Source organism: Oncorhynchus keta, chromosome 29 (genome assembly GCF_023373465.1).
Source record: "Oncorhynchus keta strain PuntledgeMale-10-30-2019 chromosome 29, Oket_V2, whole genome shotgun sequence".
Taxonomy (NCBI): Eukaryota; Metazoa; Chordata; class Actinopteri; order Salmoniformes; family Salmonidae; genus Oncorhynchus; species Oncorhynchus keta.
The window spans coordinates 7,973,029-7,998,503 of NC_068449.1; the positions used below are offsets into that span (position 1 = coordinate 7,973,029).

Genomic DNA, 25,475 nt, shown 5'->3' on the forward strand with positions numbered 1-25,475 from the left:
ATGTACCAATGAGATGAATTAGATTGAACAGACTGAATAGTCATGTACCAATGAGATGAATTAGATTGAACAGACTGAAATGAGTCATGTAATAGTCAATGAGATGAATTAGATTGAACAGACCGAATAGTCATGTAGCAATGAGATGAATTAGATTGAACAGACTGAATAGTCATGTACCAATGAGATGAATTAGATTGAACAGACTGAACAGTCATGTACCAATGAGATGAATTAGATTGAACAGACCGAATAGTCATGTACCAATGAGATGAATTAGATTGAACAGACTGAACAGTCATGTACCAATGAGATGAATTAGATTGAACAGACCGAATAGTCATGTACCAATGAGATGAATTAGATTGAACAGACCGAATAGTCATGTACCAATGAGATGAATTAGATTGAACAGACCGAATAGTCATGTACCAATGAGATGAATTAGATTGAACAGACTGAACAGTCATGTACCAATGAGATGAATTAGATTGAACAGACCGAATAGTCATGTACCAATGAGATGAATTAGATTGAACAGACCGAATAGTCATGTACCAATGAGATGAATTAGATTGAACAGACTGAACAGTCATGTACCAATGAGATGAATTAGATTGAACAGACTGAACAGTCATGTACCAATGAGATGAATTAGATTGAACAGACCGAATAGTCATGTACCAATGAGATGAATTAGATTGAACAGACTGAACAGTCATGTACCAATGAGATGAATTAGATTGAACAGACCGAATAGTCATGTACCAATGAGATGAATTAGATTGAACAGACCGAATAGTCATGTACCAATGAGATGAATTAGATTGAACAGACCGAATAGTCATGTACCAATGAGATGAATTAGATTGAACAGACTGAACAGTCATGTACCAATGAGATGAATTAGATTGAACAGACCGAATAGTCATGTACCAATGAGATGAATTAGATTGAACAGACCGAATAGTAATGTACCAATGAGATTAATTAGATTGAACAGACCGAATAGTCATGTACCAATGAGATGAATTAGATTGAACAGACTGAACAGTCATGTACCAAGGAGATTAATTCGATTGAACAGACAGAATAGTCATGTACCAATGAGATGAATTAGATTGAACAGACCGAATAGTCATGTACCAATGAGATGAATTAGATTGAACAGACCGAATAGTCATGTACCAATGAGATGAATTAGATTGAACAGACATGTACCAATGAGATGAATTAGATTGAACAGACCGAATAGTCATGTACCAATGAGATGAATTAGATTGAACAGACTGAATAGTAATGTACCAATGAGATTAATTAGATTGAATAGACTGAATAGTCATGTACCAATGAGATGAATTAGATTGAACAGACCGAATAGTCATGTACCAATGAGATGAATTAGATTGAACAGACCGAATAGTCATGTACCAATGAGATGAATTAGATTGAACAGACTGAACAGTCATGTACCAATGAGATGAATTAGATTGAACAGACCGAATAGTCATGTACCAATGAGATGAATTAGATTGAACAGACCGAATAGTCATGTACCAATGAGATGAATTAGATTGAACAGACCGAACAGTCATGTACCAATGAGATGAATTAGATTGAACAGACCGAATAGTCATGTACCAATGAGATGAATTAGATTGAACAGACCGAATAGTCATGTACCAATGAGATTAATTAGATTGAACAGACCGAATAGTCATGTACCAATGAGATGAATTAGATTGAACAGACATGTACCAATGAGATGAATTAGATTGAACAGACCGAATAGTCATGTACCAATGAGATTAATTAGATTGAACAGACTGAATAGTCATGTACCAATGAGATGAATTAGATTGAATAGACCGAATAGTCATGTACCAATGAGATGAATTAGATTGAACAGACTGAATAGTCATGTACCAATGAGATGAATTAGATTGAACAGACCGAATAGTCATGTACCAATGAGATGAATTAGATTGAACAGACCGAATAGTCATGTACCAATGAGATAATTAGATTGAACAGACCGAATAGTCATGTACCAATGAGATGAATTAGATTGAACAGACATTGAACAGACCGAATAGTCATGTACCAATGAGATGAATTAGATTGAACAGACTGAATAGTCATGTACCAATGAGATGAATTAGATTGAACAGACCGAATAGTCATGTACCAATGAGATGAATTAGATTGAACAGACCGAATAGTCATGTACCAATGAGATGAATTAGATTGAACAGACTGAATAGTCATGTACCAATGAGATGAATTAGATTGAACAGACCGAATAGTCATGTACCAATGAGATGAATTAGATTGAACAGACTGAATAGTCATGTACCAATGAGATGAATTAGATTGAACAGACCGAATAGTCATGTACCAATGAGATGAATTAGATTGAACAGACTGAATAGTCATGTACCAATGAGATGAATTAGATTGAACAGACTGAACAGTCATGTACCAATGAGATGAATTAGATTGAACAGACCGAATAGTCATGTACCAATGAGATGAATTAGATTGAACAGACAGACTCATGAAATGAGTCATGTCATGTACCAATGAGATGAATTAGATTGAACAGACTGAATAGTCATGTACTAATGAGATGAATTAGATTGAACAGACCGAATAGTCATGTACCAATGAGATGAATTAGATTGAACAGACTGAACAGTCATGTACCAATGAGATGAATTAGATTGAACAGACCGAATAGTCATGTACCAATGAGATGAATTAGATTGAACAGACTGAATAGTCATGTACCAATGAGATGAATTAGATTGAACAGACTGAACAGTCATGTACCAATGAGATTAATTAGATTGAACAGACTGAACAGTCATGTACCAATGAGATTAATTAGATTGAACAGACTGAATAGTCATGTACCAATGAGATGAATTAGATTGAACAGACTGAACAGTCATGTACCAATGAGATGAATTAGATTGAACAGACCGAATAGTCATGTACCAATGAGATTAATTAGATTGAACAGACTGAACAGTCATGTACCAATGAGATGAATTAGATTGAACAGACCGAATAGTCATGTACCAATGAGATGAATTAGATTGAACAGACTGAATAGTCATGTACCAATGAGATGAATTAGATTGAACAGACTGAACAGTCATGTACCAATGAGATGAATTAGATTGAACAGACTGAACAGTCATGTACCAATGAGATTAATTAGATTGAACAGACTGAATAGTCATGTACCAATGAGATGAATTAGATTGAATAGACTGAACAGTCATGTACCAATGAGATGAATTAGATTGAACAGACCGAATAGTCATGTACCAATGAGATGAATTAGATTGAACAGACTGAACAGTCATGTACCAATGAGATGAATTAGATTGAACAGACTGAATAGTCATGTACCAATGAGATGAATTAGATTGAACAGACTGAATAGTCATGTACCAATGAGATGAATTAGATTGAACAGACTGAACAGTCATGTACCAATGAGATGAATTAGATTGAACAGACTGAACAGTCATGTACCAATGAGATTAATTAGATTGAACAGACTGAATAGTCATGTACCAATGAGATGAATTAGATTGAATAGACTGAACAGTCATGTACCAATGAGATGAATTAGATTGAACAGACCGAATAGTCATGTACCAATGAGATGAATTAGATTGAACAGACTGAACAGTCATGTACCAATGAGATTAATCAGATTGAACAGACTGAATAGTCATGTACCAATGAGATGAATTAGATTGAATAGACTGAACAGTCATGTACCAATGAGATGAATTAGATTGAACAGACCGAATAGTCATGTACCAATGAGATGAATTAGATTGAACAGACTGAACAGTCATGTACCAATGAGATGAATTAGTTGCCAACTTGCCATTCAGCCTCATCTAGCCTTGGTATGGAATAACAGATGTCTGTACCTCAGCCTTAGGAAATCATTAGGGAAATAAGTCACACTTTCAGTTGGCAATAGTCTTTATCAGACTTACTGTAATACAGAGATACAACATGTATAAAACACACATTGTCTTCATTGTGCCTTAATTGAAAATTAAACCATTCTATATTCCTTTATTCACCCTTTTTAGCAAGGACATAGCAATACCGGTATTAGGATTCTGATTAGGGTGACAAATTCCTACAAAACGGATAAAAAAATCTATATGATCCAATCGGATGAGTTTTGATTTCCAATAGAACAAAAGGTAGAACAATCGGATTCCAATAGGATTGATGGAGATGACACATGAGAACCAGATGATCCCAATCATTTAGATAGCCTAGTAAACAATACCCTCCTCTGGTATGTTCTATTGCGAACTGTCTGCGACTCGATGTTGTTTCCTTGTTTACTCCTCAAAGATATTTTATGAAATCAAAGACTCAATTAACTGCAATTACAAGCGCTCGTTGAAAGAAGGGCTCGTATCGTCATATATGGTGGCAACGGATCGAGTTACGGTATTTTACCACACGGGCATCACGCTCCAAAGCATTACAGAGAATAAATACTTTTATAGAAGGGTTATTTTCATAGAAAGCCATGTGTATTAAACCATAGCCGTTCTATATGATATATATCTATGGTCCTGCTTCAGGAAGTGGGCAGTACTATTTTCTAGCTTTCATTTTGTCCATTGGGTGTTACCGCAGAAAATTCCAGATTCACAGTTTTTCAGAAGGTTTTTCTCATCGTTTTGTACAGTACAACCTTACTGTGCGCTAAACTCTGATATTCGGATTGCTAGATTAATAATCCACAACACAAAACGCATACTTCGAGTCAAGTGTAGAAAGGGTTTGTAGTGTTAGTAAATAGTAACCTACACACATAGTGCATCTACTAGGTATATTTATCCGATTCCATTTACCAAATACACTGTTGGCAGTTTACATGGCAAATCTGGTGTTTCAACTATGAGAATAAAGATTGGCAGCTAATGAGAGAATATAACATTGGGCAAAGAAATACGACTTTCTCTCCATTGACCATGTACGTGACTTTTCCTCTGACGTCCTTTCCTCATCCCTCCCTTCGTTAGAGAGTATCTGCACTGCTTATTTGAAAACGGACTTTTGCTCCTGCACTCTGGAACAGGTAAGGGAAAAACCCTACATTTTCTCTCTCATAGAGTATGACAATATTGTCTGAGGAACGTTTATACTAATAGCTTCATTAAAGGTAGAATCTTCAATATGTACAGCTGTTCCTTGGTCAATTCCCCGTGGGCTCCCGAGTGACGCAGCAGTTTAAGGCACTGCGTCTCAGTGTTTGAGGCGTCACTACAGACACCCTGGTCAGAACCCAGGCTGTATCACAACCGGCCATGGTTGAGAGTCCCGTAGGGCGGTGCACAATTGGCCCAGCATCGTCTGGGTTTGGCCGGTGTATGCTGTCATTGTAAATAGGAATTTGTTCTTAACTGACTTGCCAAGTTTAAATAAAACAAAGATCAATTAATTATATACAGTGCCTCCAGAAACATGTTGTGGTGTTACTGCCTTAATTTGAAATGTATTAAATAGAGATTTTGTGTCACCGGCCTGCACACAATACCCCAGTCAATAAGTATTGAACAATTTTATGCCTAATCTAAATCAATTCAGGAGTGAAAATGTGCATAACAAGTCACCTAAGTTGCATGATCTCACTCAGCCGAGCAGTGAATTTCAAACACAGATTCAACCACAAAGACCAGGGAGGCTTTCCAATGCCTCACAAAGAAGGGCAGCTATTTATTGGTAGAAGCAGACATTGAATATCCCTTTGAGCATAGTGAAGTTATTAATTACACTTTGGATGGTGCATCAATACACCAAGTCACTACAAAGATACAGGAGTCCTTCCTAACTCAGTTGCCGGAGAGGAAGGACACTTCTCAGGGATTTAACCATGAGGCCAATGGAGACTTTAAAACAGTTACAGAGTTTAATGGCTGTGATAGGAGAAAACAACTGAGGATGGATCAACAACATTGTAGTTACTCCATGTAACAGTATAACTTCAGACAGCCCCCTCGCGCACCGGGCGCGAACCAGGGACCCTCTGCACACATCAACAACAGTCTCCCTCGAAGCATCGTTACCCATCGCTCCACAAAAGCTGCGGCCCTTGCAGAGCAAGGGGAACCACTACTTCAAGGTCTCAGAGCAAGTGACGTCACCGATTGAAACACTATTTAGCACGCACCGCCGCTAACTAAGCTAGCGTTTCACATCCGTTACATCCACAATTACATCCACAATTACTAACCTAAGTGAAAAGAAGGAAGCCTGTACAGAAATAAAAATATTCCGAAACATGCATCCTGTTTGCAACAAGGCACTGAAGAAATTAACTTTATGTCCTGAATACAAAGTGTTATGTTTAGGGAAAATCCAATACATCACATTACTGAGTACCACTCTTCATATTTTCAAGCATGGTGGTTATGGGTATGCTTGTCATTGGCCAGGTATGGGGATTTTTTTTAAGGATAAAAAAAAAATACAGAATCACGCTGAGCAACGGAAAAGTCCTACAGGAGAATCTGGTTGTCTGCTTTCCAACAGACACTGAGAGACACATTTACCTTTTCAGCAGGCGAATACAAATGTTAGAATGTGTCTTACACTTTGGCTTTAGAGTATTTTGTGTAAATTGTTGGGAATTACATCCATTTTAATTCCACTTTTTTATTTGGTTTATTCCAGGAGTGTGTTTACTGTCTACCCATTGATTCATGAAGAATATAAAGCCTCATGAACTTAGAACTACTATTCATAAACTTACAATTTAGGATTGTGGCTTTAATAAATATAGTTGCACATAATCACATAGGACATAACTTGTCATGTGTTTTTTCTTCAGTTTGAAGCTTCTTCTGTTCTGCCTGGTTGTGGCTGTGAGTGAATATGGCAAGTGAACGTCAAGATGTGGACAAAGAGTTTGAAGAGTGGAAAGAAAAACATGGTAATAATGATAGGTTAAATAAGATCCATTAAATTGTTGTAAGATTACCAGTGTGCTGAAGTTTCTCTTTTGATTCAGGTAGCTTTTTTCCCCCTCTGTGTACCTGATAGAATGTGATTACTTTCTTTATAATACATTTTTTTCCTTCACTGTCACACATTTTGGTTACACAGCCTATATAAAACACAGCCTACATAAAACACAGCCTACATAAAACACAGCCCATATAAAACACAGCCCATATAAAACACAGCCCATATAAAACACAGCCCATATAAAACACAGCCCATATAAAACACAGCCCATATAAAACACAGCCCATATAAAACATAAAACACAGCCCATATAAAACACAGCCCATATAAAACACAGCCCATATAAAACACAGCCCATATAAAACACAGCCCATATAAAACACAGCCCATATAAAACACAGGCGTGTGCCTGTGTCAATTGCTTGTTCTACAAAACTCAAAACAAAATTAGATTTGTTTTATGCATAACTGTCGCATGATCATGATGAGATGAATTCACACGGACAATACATGTTTCCTTCTCCCCAGACGTTGAAAAATAATTAGGGCATAATCAAATACCCCCTGTCGGAAAAACGATCCTAGCCTGTGTTCGTCATGTAGACAGAACACTTCCTTCCATACAACACGAAGAATACAGTGATGAGACTGAAAATCTTGTACACTGCACAGTTTAACAAAGTACTTATAATTCTCATTTACAGAATGTGTGTATTTACAGGGAAGAAGTACAAATCCAAGGAGGAGGAAGCCAAGCGCAAGAAGATCTGGCTCGAGTGTAGGACCAGGGTCATAGAACACAACAAGAAATATGACAGTGGAGAGTCAACCTTCGAATGTGGCATGAATCACATGTCTGACTTGGTATGTTACCATTTACACCAAGTCATTCTTCTTCTTACTTCTTAGGATTTGTTAGAGTAGCCTTGGTACCAGTCAGTTTTAATGATTTGAATTCATTGAATTCTTGTTTGATTGGTACCCCAACGTCTTTTTCTAACACGTTTAAACATTGAATGCATCCCTGGGTTTCATACAGTATGCTGCTGTAATCTTCTATGAGCTTCTCTACTTTCTAACAGGAACATCACGAGGTCTGCTGTGGTGGCAGGAGGAGCTGTCAGGAAGAGAAGAATGATAGTTAGATCTCAAAGTTTGTCTTCCTGCTTTCTGACATAGAAATAACACGAGGTCTGTGGCTGCTTGATGAATACGTAGGTCCAAATGCTTGTTTTACAACAAGACAACATTGTAATATGAAGGAAATATACATAAAATAAGAAATAGACTACAAAACCTTTGAACTTTACACATTTAATTTACAGTAAATAAAGTTGAAAGGCAGCTTTACTGTTGGCATTTTGTTGTTACTTTATGGTAAGAAATGCTTTTTCACAATGTAATGTGTGTGTGTGCGTGGTGTTTATGTGTGTTTGTGTGTGTGTGTGTGTGTGTGTGTGTGTGTGTGTGTGTGTGTGTGTGTGTGTGGCTGTGCGTACGTGTTTGTGTGCATTGCCGGTCATGATGAGTCAACGTAAACTAAGTAGAATTGAGGGAAATCTTCCACAATCACAAAACTCCCTTTCTGAGAAGTGAGGGGATCTTTCAACCCTGAGTCATCAAATTGGATTGGTCACGTACACATAGAGTGCATATGGAATGTATTCAGGCCTCTTGACTTTATCCACATTGTGTTGCGTTACAGCCTTATTCTAAAATGGACTAAATTGTTATTGTTTTTTCTCATCAATCTACACACAATACCCCATAATGATATCACAATACCCCATAATGACATCACAATACCCCATAATGACAAAACAAAACACTTTTTTTGAAAATTTTGCAAATCTAATACAAATAAAGATGGAAGTATCACATTTACGTAAGTATTCAGACCCTGTACTCAGGAATTTGTTGAAGCACCGGTGTCAGCGATTACAGCCTCAAGTCTTCTTGGGTATGATGCAACAAGCTTGGCACACCTGTATTTGGGGAGTTTATCCCATTCTTCTCTGCAGATCCTCTCAAGCTCTGTCAGGTTGGATGGGGAGCGATGTTGCACAGCTGTTTCCAGTTCTCTCCAGAGATGTTCGATCGGGTTCAAGTCTAGGCTGTGGCTGGGCCACCCAAGGATATTCAGAGACTTAGCCACTCCTGCGTTGTCTTGACTGTGTGCTTTGGGTCGTTGTCCTGTTGGAATGTGAACCTTCAACCCCAGTCTGAAGTCCTGAGTGCTCTGGAGCAGGTTTTCATCAAGGATCTCTGTACATTGCTCCGTTCATCTTTCCCTCATTCCTCACTGGTCTCCCAGTCCCTGCCGCTGAAAAACATCCCCTCACCACCATGCTTCACCGTAGGGATGGTGCCAGGTTTCCTCCAGACGTCACGCTTGGCATTTATGCCAAAGAGTTCGATCTTAATTTCATCAGACCAGAAAATCTTGTTTCTCATGATCTGAGAGTCCTTTAGCTGCCTTTTGGCAACTCCAAGTGGGCTGTCATGTGCCTTTTACTGAGGAGTGGCTTTCGTCTGGCCACTCTACCATAAAGGCCTGATTGGTGGAGTGCTGCAGAGATGGTCATCCTTTTGGAAGGTTCTCCCATCTCCAAAGAGGAACTCTTGAGCTCTGTCAGAGTGCCCATTGGGTTCTTGGTCACCTACCTGACCAAGGCCCTTCTCCCCCGATTGCTCAGTTTGGCCGGGTGGCCAACTCTAGGAAGAGTCTTGGTGGTTCCAAACTTTTTCCATTTAAGAACTTCTTCCATTTTTTTGGTACCCTTTCCCAGATCTGTGCCTCGACACAATCCTGTCTAGAAGCTCTACGGACCAGTCCTTCAACCTCATGGCTTGGTTTTTGCTCTGACATACACTGTCAACTGTGGGACCTTGTATAAACATTTCCAAAAATCTGTTTTTGCTTTGTCATTCCAGGGTATTGTGTTTAGTTTAATGAGGATTATTTATCTTTTTGAAATTCATTTTACAATAAAGTTGTACTGTAACAAAATGTGGAAAAGGTCAAGGGGTCTGAATACTTTCCAAATGCATAGTGACATCAGAAAGTGTTCACACCCCTCAACTTTTTGCACATTTTGTTGTGTTTCGGCCTGAATTTAAAATGGAATCATTTTAGATTTTCGTCTCACTGGCCTACACTCAATACCTCATATAGTCGAAGTGGAATTACAGCACCAGTCAAACGTTAGGACACATCTACTCATTCAAGGCTTTTTCTTGATTTTTACTATGTTCTACATTGTGAAAGAATAATGAAGACATCAAAACTATGAAATAACACATGGAATCATGTAGTAACCAAAAAAGTGTTAAACAAATGTTGAGTTTTGAGATTTGTCAAAGTAGCTACCCTTTTGCCTTGATGACCGCTTTGCACACTCTTGGCATTCTCTCTTCATGAGGTAGTCACCTAGCATGCATTTTAATTAACAGGTGTGCCTTGTTAATTTGGAATGTATTTCCTTCTTACTGTGTTTGAGCCAATCAGTTGTGTTGTGACAGGGTAGGGGTGGTATACAGAAGATAACCCTGTTTGGTAAAAGACCATGTCCATATTATGGCAAGAACAGCTCAAATCAGCAAAGAGAAACAACAGTCCGTCAATGTGGAAAATGTCAAGAATATTGAATGTTTTTTCAAGTGCAGTCACAATAACCATCATGCACTATGATGAAACTGGCTCTCATGAGGACCACCACAGGAAAGGAAGACCCAGAGTCACCTCTGCTGCAGAGGATAAGTTCATTAGAGTTACCAGCCTCAGAAATTGCAGCCCAAATAAATGCTTCACAAAGTTCAAGTAACAGACATTTCACAACATCATCTGTTCAGAGGAGACTGCGTGAATCAGGTCTTCATGGTCGAATTGCTGCAAAGAAACCCCTACTAAAAGACACCAATAATAACAAGAGACTTGTTTGGGCCAAGAAACACGAGGAATGGACATTAGACCGGGGGAAATCTGACCTTTGGTCTGATGAGTCCAAATTTGAGATTTTTGGTTCCAACCTCCGTGCAGAGAAGGTGAACGATTGATCTCTACCCGTGTGGTTCCCACCGTGAAGCATAGAGTAGGAGGTGCTATGGTATGGGGGTGCTTTGCTTGTGACACTGTCTGTGATGTACTGTATTTAGAATTCAAGGCACACTTAACCAGCATGGCTACCACAGCATTCTGCAGCGATACACAATCCTATCTGGTTTGCACTTAGTCCCACTTTCATTTGTTTTTCATCAGGACAATGACCCAACACACCTCCAGACTGTGCAAGGGATATTTGAGCAAGAAGGAGAGTGATGGAGTGCTGCATCAGATGACCTGGCCCCCACAATCACCCGACCTCAACCAAATTGAGATGGTTTGGGATGAGTTGGACCGCAAAGTAAAGTAAAAGCAGCCAACAAGTGCTCAGCATGTGTGGGAAACGGTGGTGTTACCGAAAGAGAGGAGAGAGGTATATACATCTGGCCTGAGAAACAGTGGTTACAGAAAGAGAGGAGAGAGGTATATACATCTGGCCTGAGAAACAGTGGTTACAGAAAGAGAGGAGAGAGGTATATACATCTGGCCTGAGAAACAGTGGTGTTACAGAAAGAGAGGAGAGAGGTATATACATCTGGCCTGAGAAACAGTGGTTACAGAAAGAGAGGAGAGAGGTATATACATCTGGCCTGAGAAACAGTGGTTACAGAAAGAGAGGAGAGAGGTATATACATCTGGCCTGAGAAACAGTGGTGTTACAGAAAGAGAGGAGAGAGGTATATACATCTGGCCTGAGAAACAGTGGTTACAGAAAGAGAGGAGAGAGGTATATACATCTGGCCTGAGAAACAGTGGTGTTACAGAAAGAGAGGAGAGAGGTATATACATCTGGCCTGAGAAACAGTGGTTACAGAAAGAGAGGAGAGAGGTATATACATCTGGCCTGAGAAACAGTGGTGTTACAGAAAGAGAGGAGAGGGGTATATACATCTGGCCTGAGAAACAGTGGTTACAGAAAGAGAGGAGAGAGGTATATACATCTGGCCTGAGAAACAGTGGTGTTACAGAAAGAGTGGTTAGAAAGAGAGAGGTATATACATCTGGCCTGAGAAACAGTGGTTACAGAAAGAGAGGAGAGAGGTATATACATCTGGCCTGAGAAACAGTGGTGTTACAGAAAGAGAGGAGAGAGGTATATACATCTGGCCTGAGAAACAGTGGTTACAGAAAGAGAGGAGAGAGGTATATACATCTGGCCTGAGAAACAGTGGTTACAGAAAGAGAGGAGAGAGGTATATACATCTGGCCTGAGAAACAGTGGTGTTACAGACAGAGAGGAGAGAGGTATATACATCTGGCCTGAGAAACAGTGGTTACAGAAAGAGAGGAGAGAGGTATATACATCTGGCCTGAGAAACAGTGGTGTTACAGAAAGAGAGGAGAGAGGTATATACATCTGGCCTGAGAAACAGTGGTTACAGAAAGAGAGGAGAGAGGTATATACATCTGGCCTGAGAGACAGTGGTTACAGAAAGAGAGGAGAGAGGTATATACATCTGGCCTGAGAAACAGTGGTGTTACAGACAGAGAGGAGAGAGGTATATACATCTGGCCTGAGAAACAGTGGTTACAGAAAGAGAGGAGAGAGGTATATACATCTGGCCTGAGAAACAGTGGTGTTAACAGAAAGAGAGGAGAGAGGTATATACATCTGGCCTGAGAAACAGTGGTGTTACAGAAAGAGAGGAGAGAGGTATATACATCTGGCCTGAGAAACAGTGGTTACAGAAAGAGAGGAGAGAGGTATATACATCTGGCCTGAGAAACAGTGGTGTTACAGAAAGAGAGGAGAGAGGTATATACATCTGGCCTGAGAAACAGTGGTGTTACAGAAAGAGAGGAGAGAGGTATATACATCTGGCCTGAGAAACAGTGGTTACAGAAAGAGAGGAGAGAGGTATATACATCTGGCCTGAGAAACAGTGGTTACAGAAAGAGAGGAGAGAGGTATATACATCTGGCCTGAGAAACAGTGGTTACAGAAAGAGAGGAGAGAGGTATATACATCTGGCATGAGAAACAGTGGTTACAGAAAGAGAGGAGAGAGGTATATACATCTGGCCTGAGAAACAGTGGTGTTACAGAAAGAGAGGAGAGAGGTATATACATCTGGCCTGAGAAACAGTGGTTACAGAAAGAGAGGAGAGAGGTATATACATCTGGCATGAGAAACAGTGGTTACAGAAAGAGAGGAGAGAGGTATATACATCTGGCCTGAGAAACAGTGGTGTTACAGAAAGAGAGGAGAGAGGTATATACATCTGGCCTGAGAAACAGTGGTTACGGAAAGAGAGGAGAGAGGTATATACATCTGGCCTGAGAAACAGTGGTGTTACAGAAAGAGAGGAGAGAGGTATATACATCTGGCCTGAGAAACAGTGGTTACAGAAAGAGAGGAGAGAGGTATATACATCTGGCCTGAGAAACAGTGGTTACAGAAAGAGAGGAGAGAGGTATATACATCTGGCCTGAGAAACAGTGGTGTTACAGAAAGAGAGGAGAGAGGTATATACATCTGGCCTGAGAAACAGTGGTTACAGAAAGAGAGGAGAGAGGTATATACATCTGGCCTGAGAAACAGTGGTTACAGAAAGAGAGGAGAGAGGTATATACATCTGGCCTGAGAAACAGTGGTTACAGAAAGAGAGGAGAGAGGTATATACATCTGGCCTGAGAAACAGTGGTTACAGAAAGAGAGGAGAGAGGTATATACATCTGGCCTGAGAAACAGTGGTTACAGAAAGAGAGGAGAGAGGTATATACATCTGGCCTGAGAAACAGTGGTTACAGAAAGAGAGGAGAGAGGTATATACATCTGGCCTGAGAAACAGTGGTTACAGAAAGAGAGGAGAGAGGTATATACATCTGGCCTGAGAAACAGTGGTGTTACTGGCCTGAGAAAGAGAGGAGAGAGGTATATACATCTGGCCTGAGAAACAGTGGTTACAGAAAGAGAGGAGAGAGGTATATACATCTGGCCTGAGAAACAGTGGTTACAGAAAGAGAGGAGAGAGGTATATACATCTGGCCTGAGAAACAGTGGTTACAGAAAGAGAGGAGAGAGGTATATACATCTGGCCTGAGAAACAGTGGTGTTACAGAAAGAGAGGAGAGAGGCCTATATACATCTGGCCTGAGAAACAGTGGTTACAGAAAGAGAGGAGAGAGGTATTTACATCTGGCCTGAGAAACAGTGGTTACAGAAAGAGAGGAGAGAGGTATATACATCTGGCCTGAGAAACAGTGGTTACAGAAAGAGAGGAGAGAGGTATATACATCTGGCCTGAGAAACAGTGGTGTTACAGAAAGAGAAAGGAGAGAGGTATATACATCTGGCCTGAGAAACAGTGGTGTTACAGAAAGAGGAGAGAGAGGCCTGAGAAACAGTGGTTACAGAAAGAGAGGAGAGAGGTATACATCTGGCCTGAGAAACAGTGGTTACAGAAAGAGAGGAGAGAGGTATATACATCTGGCCTGAGAAACAGTGGTTACAGAAAGAGAGGAGAGAGGTATATACATCTGGCCTGAGAAACAGTGGTTACAGAAAGAGAGGAGAGAGGTATATACATCTGGCCTGAGAAACAGTGGTGTTACAGAAAGAGAGGAGAGAGGTATATACATCTGGCCTGAGAAACAGTGGTTACAGAAAGAGAGGAGAGAGGTATATACATCTGGCCTGAGAAACAGTGGTTACAGAAAGAGAGGAGTGGTCTGGCCTGAGAAACAGTGGTGTTACAGAAAGAGAGGAGAGAGGTATATACATCTGGCCTGAGAAACAGTGGTTACAGAAAGAGAGGAGAGAGGTATATACATCTGGCCTGAGAAACAGTGGTTACAGAAAGAGAGGAGAGAGGTATATACATCTGGCCTGAGAAACAGTGGTTACAGAAAGAGAGGAGAGAGGTATATACATCTGGCCTGAGAAACAGTGGTTACAGAAAGAGAGGAGAGAGGGTATATACATCTGGCCTGAGAAACAGTGGTGTTACAGAAAGAGAGGAGAGAGGTATATACATCTGGCCTGAGAAACAGTGGTGTTACAGAAAGAGAGGAGAGAGGTATATACATCTGGCCTGAGAAACAGTGGTTACAGAAAGAGAGGAGAGAGGTATATACATCTGGCCTGAGAAACAGTGGTTACAGAAAGAGAGGAGAGAGGTATATACATCTGGCCTGAGAAACAGTGGTTACAGAAAGAGAGGAGAGAGGTATATACATCTGGCCTGAGAGACAGTGGTTACAGAAAGAGAGGAGAGAGGTATATACATCTGGCCTGAGAAACAGTGGTGTTACAGACAGAGAGGAGAGAGGTATATACATCTGGCCTGAGAAACAGTGGTTACAGAAAGAGAGGAGAGAGGTATATACATCTGGCCTGAGAAACAGTGGTTACAGAAAGAGAGGAGAGAGGTATATACATCTGGCCTGAGAAACAGTGGTTACAGAAAGAGAGGAGAGAGGTATATACATCTGGCCTGAGAAACAGTGGTTACAGAAAGAGAGGAGAGAGGTATATACATCTGGCCTGAGAAACAGTGGTGTTACAGAAAGAGAGGAGAGAGGAGAGATATACATCTGGCCTGAGAAACAGTGGTTACAGAAAGAGAGGAGAGAGGTATATACATCTGGCCTGAGAAACAGTGGTTACAGAAAGAGAGGAGAGAGGTATATACATCTGGCCTGAGAAACAGTGGTTACAGAAAGAGAGGAGAGAGAGGTATATACATCTGGCCTGAGAAACAGTGGTGTTACAGAAAGAGAGGAGAGAGGTATATACATCTGGCCTGAGAAACAGTGGTTACAGAAAGAGAGGAGAGAGGTATATACATCTGGCATGAGAAACAGTGGTTACAGAAAGAGAGGAGAGAGGTATATACATCTGGCCTGAGAAACAGTGGTGTTACAGAAAGAGAGGAGAGAGGTATATACATCTGGCCTGAGAAACAGTGGTTACGGAAAGAGAGAGAGAGAGGTATATACATCTGGCCTGAGAAACAGTGGTGTTACAGAAAGAGAGGAGAGAGGTATATACATCTGGCCTGAGAAACAGTGGTTACAGAAAGAGAGGAGAGAGGTATATACATCTGGCCTGAGAAACAGTGGTTACAGAAAGAGAGGAGAGAGGTATATACATCTGGCCTGAGAAACAGTGGTTACAGAAAGAGAGGAGAGAGGTATATACATCTGGCCTGAGAAACAGTGGTTACAGAAAGAGAAGAGAGGAGAGAGGTATATACATCTGGCCTGAGAAACAGTGGTGTTACAGAAAGAGAGGAGAGAGGTATATACATCTGGCCTGAGAAACAGTGGTTACAGAAAGAGAGGAGAGAGGTATATACATCTGGCCTGAGAAACAGTGGTTACAGAAAGAGAGGAGAGAGGTATATACATCTGGCCTGAGAAACAGTGGTTACAGAAAGAGAGGAGAGAGGTATATACATCTGGCCTGAGAAACAGTGGTTACAGAAAGAGAGAGAGAGGTATATACATCTGGCCTGAGAAACAGTGGTTACAGAAAGAGAAACAGGAGAGAGGTATATACATCTGGCCTGAGAAACAGTGGTTACAGAAAGAGAGGAGAGAGGTATATACATCTGGCCTGAGAAACCGTGGTTACAGAAAGAGAGGAGAGAGGTATATACATCTGGCCTGAGAAACAGTGGTGTTACCGAAAGAGAGGAGAGAGGTATATACATCTGGCCTGAGAAACAGTGGTTACAGAAAGAGAGGAGAGAGGTATATACATCTGGCCTGAGAAACAGTGGTTACAGAAAGAGAGGAGAGAGGTATATACATCTGGCCTGAGAAACAGTGGTTACAGAAAGAGAGGAGAGAGGTATATACATCTGGCCTGAGAAACAGTGGTGTTACAGAAAGAGAGGAGAGAGGTATATACATCTGGCCTGAGAAACAGTGGTTACAGAAAGAGAGGAGAGAGGTATTTACATCTGGCCTGAGAAACAGTGGTTACAGAAAGAGAGGAGAGAGGTATATACATCTGGCCTGAGAAACAGTGGTTACAGAAAGAGAGGAGAGAGGTATATACATCTGGCCTGAGAAACAGTGGTGTTACAGAAAGAGAGGAGAGAGGTATATACATCTGGCCTGAGAAACGGTGGTGTTACAGAAAGAGAGGAGAGAGGTATATACATCTGGCCTGAGAAACAGTGGTTACAGAAAGAGAGGAGAGAGGTATATACATCTGGCCTGAGAAACAGTGGTTACAGAAAGAGAGGAGAGAGGTATATACATCTGGCCTGAGAAACAGTGGTTACAGAAAGAGAGGAGAGAGGTATATACATCTGGCCTGAGAAACAGTGGTTACAGAAAGAGAGGAGAGAGGTATATACATCTGGCCTGAGAAACAGTGGTGTTACAGAAAGAGAGGAGAGAGGTATATACATCTGGCCTGAGAAACAGTGGTTACAGAAAGAGAGGAGAGAGGTATATACATCTGGCCTGAGAAACAGTGGTTACAGAAAGAGAGGAGAGAGGTATATACATCTGGCCTGAGAAACAGTGGTGTTACAGAAAGAGAGGAGAGAGGTATATACATCTGGCCTGAGAAACAGTGGTTACAGAAAGAGAGGAGAGAGGTATATACATCTGGCCTGAGAAACAGTGGTTACAGAAAGAGAGGAGAGAGGTATATACATCTGGCCTGAGAAACAGTGGTTACAGAAAGAGAGGAGAGAGGCATATACATCTGGCCTGAGAAACAGTGGTTACAGAAAGAGAGAAACAGTGGTAGGTTACAGAAAGAGAGGAGAGAGGTTACAGAAAGAGAGGAGAGAGGTATATACATCTGGCCTGAGAAACAGTGGTTACAGAAAGAGAGGAGAGAGGTATATACATCTGGCCTGAGAAACAGTGGTTACAGAAAGAGAGGAGAGAGGTATATACATCTGGCCTGAGAAACAGTGGTTACAGAAAGAGAGGAGAGAGGTATATACATCTGGCCTGAGAAACAGTGGTTACAGAAAGAGAGGAGAGAGGTATATACATCTGGCCTGAGAAACAGTGGTTACAGAAAGAGAGGAGAGAGGTATATACATCTGGCCTGAGAAACAGTGGTTACAGAAAGAGAGGAGAGGGGTATATACATCTGGCCTGAGAAACAGTGGTTACAGAAAGAGAGGAGAGAGGTATATACATCTGGCCTGAGAAACATTGGTTACAGAAAGAGAGGAGAGAGGTATATACATCTGGCCTGAGAAACAGTGGTTACAGAAAGAGGAGAGAGGTATATACATCTGGCCTGAGAAACAGTGGTTACAGAAAGAGAGGAGAGAGGTATATACATCTGGCATGAGAAACAGTGGTTACAGAAAGAGAGGAGAGAGGTATATACATCTGGCCTGAGAAACAGTGGTTACAGAAAGAGAGGAGAGAGGTATATACATCTGGCCTGAGAAACAGTGGTGTTACAGAAAGAGAGGAGAGAGGTATATACATCTGGCCTGAGAAACAGTGGTTACAGAAAGAGAGGAGAGAGGTATATACATCTGGCCTGAGAAACAGTGGTGTTACAGAAAGAGAGGAGAGAGGTATATACATCTGGCCTGAGAAACAGTGGTTACAGAAAGAGAGGAGAGAAATACAAGAGCCGAAAGAAAGTGTGAGAGAGAGGGAAGGAAAGGAGGGGAGCGAAGTAAATTAATTGGTTTGTTTAAAGCCTCCTCCAATTGTGGAAGATAATGTGGTCTCACAAAAGACAATTAATGGCAATCCATTTAAATCTGTTTTACCTATCCCACAGAAACCAATTAGGGTGTTATAATTTGCCTTTTTGATTCCAAGCATATCCTACCAAAGAGGGAGTCCAGTCCACACCATGAGGAGTGGGATGAGCGAAAACATCCGGAGGTGTTGTTGGAAGCAGTAACTAACCACACATAGTTCCATCAAGGAAGACAAAAGGAGAGAGACTGAGCGGGAAAGCAGGAAACTATACTGTATTAATGAATGTGGTGTTTTAAAGGGGGGGGGGAAACAACAAGGAACTGAAGAATCCTACAGCAACCGTTTGAACCAGCCACTCTACTTACTGTACTATACACAGTCACTGCTCGTTAGGCAGGCTTCATCATCTGATTGTATTAGTGTATCGAGCTCTGTTGTTCACGTGTAGACTGCATTTATACAAGCAGCCCAATTCTGATCTTTTGCCCAATTGTTGGCAAAAGCTCTGATCTGATTGGTCAAAAGGCCAATTATTGGCAAACAATCAGAATTGGGCTGCCTGTGTAAACGCAGCAATACAGTATAGGCTCACACCACAGGAGGTCGTGGCACCTTAATTGGGGAGGACGGGCTCGTGGTAACGGCTAGAATGAGTGGAATGGTATCAGATACATCAAACACATGGTCTCCATGGTTTCCATGTGTTTGATACCGTTCCATTCGCTCCGTTCCATACATTATTTTGAGCCGTCCTCTGAGCAGCCTCCTCTGGCTTTTACATTCAGCAGTTTGGCTTCAGGGCCTTTTACATGATCTACATGATATTTGTATATTTATGTTTATATTTACATGATATTTGTATATTTATGTTTATATTTACATGATATTTGTATATTTATGTTTATATTTACATGATATTTGTATATTTATGTTTATATTTACATGATATTTGTATATTTATGTTTATATTTACATGATATTTGTATTTTTATGTTTATATTTACATGATATTTGTATTTTTATGTTTATATTTACATGATAGAGCTCAACTTTAAATCTCAGAGGAATTGTACCTTGGTAATGTCTAGTGCACAATCTGTGTTCAGTAGATTAGAAACACAGTTTGTCCTTTTAGCACAGGTATGTACAAGAGGCTAAACCAACTATCCTTCGGAGTGGGCCAAATTGAGCCATTTGTTACATTCAGTGTCTCTCTGTCAAAGGAAATATAGTATTCTATCTAACAACGTTGTCTACATATATTTCAGGATGTTGTGTATCCCTGGAAATAATCAGAATTTGTGTAAACATTACAGATTTTGAAAACATCACACTGGAAACAGACGTCAATTCGACCTCTGTTCCACATTGGTTCAACATCATTTCATTGGAATGACTTGGACACAGCATTCAATCAAATACAGGTTTAACTGAATGACAGAGACCGAAAACAATATTTTTATTTTATTGAATCGTTTGGGATAGGAGTAGTGTATAAATACCTGCTATGCTGATGAGGTAACATGATAAACACAACCATAGAAACCTGCTATGCTGATGAGGTAACATGATAAACACTTCCATAGATACCTGCTATGCTGATGAGGTAACATGATAAACACAACCATAGATACCTGCTATGCTGATGAGGTAACATGATAAACACAACCATAGATACCTGCTATGCTGATGAGGTAACATGATAAACACAACCATAGATACCTGCTATGCTGATGAGGTAACATGATAAACACAACCATAGATACCTGCTATGCTGATGAGGTAACATGATAAACACAACCATAGAAACCTGCTATGCTGATGAGGTAACATGATAAACACAACCATAGATACCTGCTATGCTGATGAGGTAACATGATAAACACAACCATAGATACCTGCTATGCTGATGAGGTAACATGATAAACACAACCATAGATACCTGCTATGCTGATGAGGTAACATGATAAACACAACCATAGATACCTGCTATGCTGATGAGGTAACATGATAAACACAACAAGAAACCATAGATACCTAGATACCTGCTATGCTGATGAGGTAACATGATAAACACAACCATAGATACTTGCTATGCTGATGAGGTAACATGATAAACACAACCATAGAAACCTGCTATGCTGATGAGGTAACATGATAAACACAACCATAGATACCTGCTATGCTGATGAGGTAACATGATAAACACAACCATAGATACCTGCTATGCTGATGAGGTAACATGATAAACACTTCCATAGATACAGTGGGGCAAAAAAAGTATTTAGGCAGCCACCAATTGTGCAAGTTTTCCCACTTAAAAAGATGAGAGAGGCCTGTAATTTTCATCATAGGTACACTTCAACTATGACAAAAAAAAACAAAAAAAATCACATTGTAGGATTTTTAATTAATTAATTTGCAAATTATGGTGGAAAATAAGTATTTGGTCAATAACAAAAGTTTATCTCAATACATTGTTATATACATTTTGAGCATTTCAAGGTCCTGGACTGGCCTAGCCAGTCTCCAGATCTCAACCCCATAGAAAATCTTTGGAGGGAGTTTAGAGTCCGTGTTGCCCAGCAACAGCCTCAAAACATCACTGCTCTAGAGGAGATCTGCATGGAGGAATGGGCCAAAATACCAGAAACAGTGTGTGAAAACCATGTGAAGACTTACAGAAAACGTTTGACCTCTATCATTACCAACAAAATGTATATAACAAAGTATTGAGATAAACTTTTGTTTTTGACCAAATACTTATTTTCCACCATAATTTGCAAATAAATTCATTAAAAATCCTACAATGTGATTTTATGGATGTTTTTCCTCATATGTCTGTCATAGTTGAAGTGTACCTATGATGCAAATTATAGGCCTCTCTCATCTTTTTAAGTGGGAGAACTTGCACAATTGGTGGCTGCCTAAATACTTTTTTGCCCCACTGTATCTGCTATGCTGATGAGGTAACATGATAAACACTTCCATAGATACCTGCTATGCTGATGAGGTAACATGATAAACACAACCATAGATACCTGCTATGCTGATGAGGTAACATGATAAACACTTCCATAGATACCTGCTATGCTGATGAGGTAACATGATAAACACTTCCATAGATACCTGCTATGCTGATGAGGTAACATGATAAACACTTCCATAGATACCTGCTATGCTGATGAGGTAACATGATAAACACTTCCATAGATACCTGCTATGCTGATGAGGTAACATGATAAACACAACCATAGATACCTGCTATGCTGATGAGGTAACATGATAAACACAACCATAGATACCTGCTATGCTGATGAGGTAACATGATAAACACTTCCATAGATACCTGCTATGCTGATGAGGTAACATGATAAACACAACCATAGATACCTGCTATGCTGATGAGGTAACATGATAAACACTTCCATAGATACCTGCTATGCTGATGAGGTAACATGATAAACACAACCATAGATACCTGCTATGCTGATGAGGTAACATGATAAACACTTCCATAGATACCTGCTATGCTGATGAGGTAACATGATAAACACAACCATAGATACCTGCTATGCTGATGAGGTAACATGATAAACACTTCCATAGATACCTGCTATGCTGATGAGGTAACATGATAAACACTTCCATAGATACCTGCTATGCAGTTCCAAAAGTATTAGAATGCTACAATGACTATGAGGATAAAGTGCATATTGTCCATACAGTTGAATTCGGAATTTTACATTCACTTAGTTGGAGTCTTTAAAACTCGTTTTTCAACCACTCCACAAATTTCTTGTTAACAAACTATAGTTTTGGCAAGTCTATTAGGACATCTACTTTGTGCATGACACATGGAATTTTTCCAACAATTGTTTACAGATTATTTCACTTATAATCCACTGTATCACAATTCCAGTGGGTCAGAAGTTTACATACACTAAGTTGACTGCCTTTAAACAGCTTGGAAAAATACAGAAAATTATGTCATTGCTTTAGAAGCTTCTGATTGGCTAATTTACATAATTTGAGTCAACTGGAGGTGTACCCTGTGGATGTATTTCAAGGCCTACCTTCAAACTCAGTGCCTCTTTGCTTGACATCATGGGAAAATCAAAAGAAATCAGCCAAGTGTGGTTCATCCTTGGGAGCAATTTCCAAACGCCTGAAGGTACCACGTTCATCTCTACAAACAATAGCACGCAAGTATAAACACCATGCCTCCTAGATATGAACATACTGTGGTGCGAAAAGTGCAAATCAATCCCAGAACAACAGCAAAGGACCTTGTGAAGATGCTGGAGGAAACGGTTACAAAAGTATCTATATCCACAGTAAATCGAGTCCTATATCGACAGCAAGGAATTGCTCCCACTGCTCTAAAACCGCCATAAAAAAACAAGACTACATTTTGCAACTGCACATGGGGACAAAGATCGGACTATTTGGGGACATGTCCTCTGGTCAGCATCATGTTGTGGGGGTGCTTTGCTGCAGGAGAGCCTGGTGCACTTCACATAATAGATGGCATCATGAGGTGGAAAATTATGTGGATATATGGAAGCAACATCTCAAGACATCAGTCAGGAAGTTAATGCTTGGTCTCAAATGGGTCTTCCAAATGGACAATGACCCTAACCATACTTACAAAGTTGTTGCAAAATGGCTTAAGGACAACAAAGTCAAGGTATTAGAGTTTACATCACAAATCCCTGACCTCAATCCTATAGGAAATTTGTGGGCAGAACTGAAAAAGTGTGTGCGAGCAAGGAGGCCTACAAACCTGACTCAGTTACACCAGCTCTGTCAGGAGGAATGGGCCAAAATTCACCCAATTTATTGTGGGAAGCTTGTGGAAGGCTACCCGAAACAATTTAAATGCAGTGCTACCAAATACTAATTGAGTGTAAACTTTTGACCCACTGGGAATTTGATGAAAGAAATAAAAGCTGAAATATATCGTTCTCTCTACTATTATTCTGACATTTCACATTCTTAAAATAAAGTGGTGATCCTAACTGAACTAAGACAGGGATTTTTTACTAGGATTAAATGTCAGTAATTGTGAAAAACGGAGTTTAAATGTATTTGGCTAAGGTGTATGTAATCTTCTGACTTCAACTGTCGTCCCCCCATTTTAAGGGACCGAAAGTATTGGGACATATTCAATAATATGTGTATTAAAGTAGTCAAAAGTTTAACTATTTGGTCCCACGTTCATAGTACACAATGACTACATCAAGGTTGTGACTACTCATTTGTTGGATGCTTTTGCTGTTTGTTTTGGTTGTTTTAAAAGTCTTTTGTGCCCAATAGAAATGAATGGTAAATAACGTATTGTCATTTTGGAGTCACTTTTATGGGGAAAAAAAACAAATGAATGTTTCTAAACACGTCTACATGAATGTGGACGCTACCATGATTATCCGTATTCATGGTAGCATCCACCTAACGAACACTTAAAACACTTTTAACATAGGCCAGTTACCTCATATCCCAGCGATAATATCTTGCATTACACCTGGAAACTTCAATTTGCTAAACTTGCCATTGGGTCAACTATTGGCTCAACTTACCCCATGGCCATTGGGTCAACTATTGGCTCGATTTACCCCATGGCCATTGGGTCAACTATTGGCTCAACTTACCCCATGGCCATTGGGTCAACTATTGGCTCGACTTACCCCATGGCCATTGGGTCAACTATTGGCTCAACTTACCACATGGCCATTGGGTCAACTATTGGCTCGACTTACCCCATGGCCATTGGGTCAACTATTGGCTCGATTTACCCCATGGCCATTGGGTCAACTATTGGCTCAACTTACCCCATGGCCATTGGGTCAACTATTGGCTCGATTTACCCCATGGCCATTGGGTCAACTATTGGCTCAACTTACCCCATGGCCATTGGGTCAACTATTGGCTCGACTTACCCCATGGCCATTGCGTCAACTATTGGCTCGACTTACCCCATGGCCATTGGGTCAACTATTGGCTCGACTTACCCCATGGCCATTGGCTCAACTATTGGCTCGACTTACCCCATGGCCATTGGCTCAACTTACTCCAAGGCAAACATTTTGACTCTATTAGCCCTCACAGCTACAAGGATGCTCTTTCATGCCAGGTTTAGGACCTCATATTGAAGCTTATAGAGACTCCAACTGATGTATAGAACAATCTTAAAATGATCTACTTTGGTTTAGATACAAGAATCATGAAACCTCTAACACAATAAATGAATGTGACTTTGGTGAAAATACGTTTTTTTTTTGTTGCCATTTTGTCCACGTGGTTTCTTCCTTCACAGACTCCATGTAGTGATGACCTCGTCCTAAACATTTTGTCCACGTGGTTTCTTCCTTCACAGACTCCATGTAGTGATGACCTCGTCCTAAACATTTTGTCCGCGTGGTTTCTTCCTTCACAGACTCCATGTAGTGATGACCTCGTCCTAAACATTTTGTCCACGTGGTTTCTTCCTTCACAGACTCCATGTAGTGATGACCTCGTCCTAAACATTTTGTCCACGTGGTTTCTTCCTTCACAGACTCCATGTAGTGATGACCTCGTCCTAAACATTTTGTCCACGTGGTTTCTTCCTTCACAGACTCCATGTAGTGATGACCTCGTCCTAAACATTTTGTCCACGTGGTTTCTTCCTTCACAGACTCCATGTAGTGATGACCTCGTCCTAAAC

The 25,475-nt window shown here is 40.3% G+C and overlaps 1 protein-coding gene and 1 long non-coding RNA gene across 7 annotated transcripts; both read left to right on the forward strand.

Annotated features, from left to right (window-relative positions):
* Window positions 1-4,653: 4,653 nt before the first annotated feature.
* LOC118375399 (cystein proteinase inhibitor protein salarin-like) lies at window positions 4,654-8,373 on the forward strand. The gene is made up of 4 exons (XM_052485863.1): window positions 4,654-5,134; window positions 6,887-6,988; window positions 7,745-7,887; window positions 8,106-8,373. The coding sequence occupies exons 2-4, from the start codon at window positions 6,931-6,933 to the stop codon at window positions 8,166-8,168; spliced, it is 264 nt and encodes an 87-aa protein (XP_052341823.1). The 5' UTR covers window positions 4,654-5,134; window positions 6,887-6,930; the 3' UTR covers window positions 8,169-8,373.
* Window positions 8,374-12,000: 3,627 nt separating this feature from the next.
* On the forward strand, window positions 12,001-20,100 carry LOC127913573 (uncharacterized). 6 transcript variants are annotated; one of them, XR_008086057.1, is made up of 6 exons: window positions 12,006-12,056; window positions 12,728-12,829; window positions 13,388-13,941; window positions 15,093-15,244; window positions 17,075-17,732; window positions 18,330-20,100. It is a non-coding gene; the product is annotated as an uncharacterized LOC127913573 (long non-coding RNA). The 6 variants fall into 6 exon arrangements; XR_008086056.1 differs by lacking the exon at window positions 12,006-12,056 and adding an exon at window positions 12,550-12,674; XR_008086058.1 differs by lacking the exon at window positions 12,728-12,829 and having other exon boundaries at window positions 12,001-12,056.
* The last annotated feature ends 5,375 nt before the right edge of the window (window positions 20,101-25,475 follow it).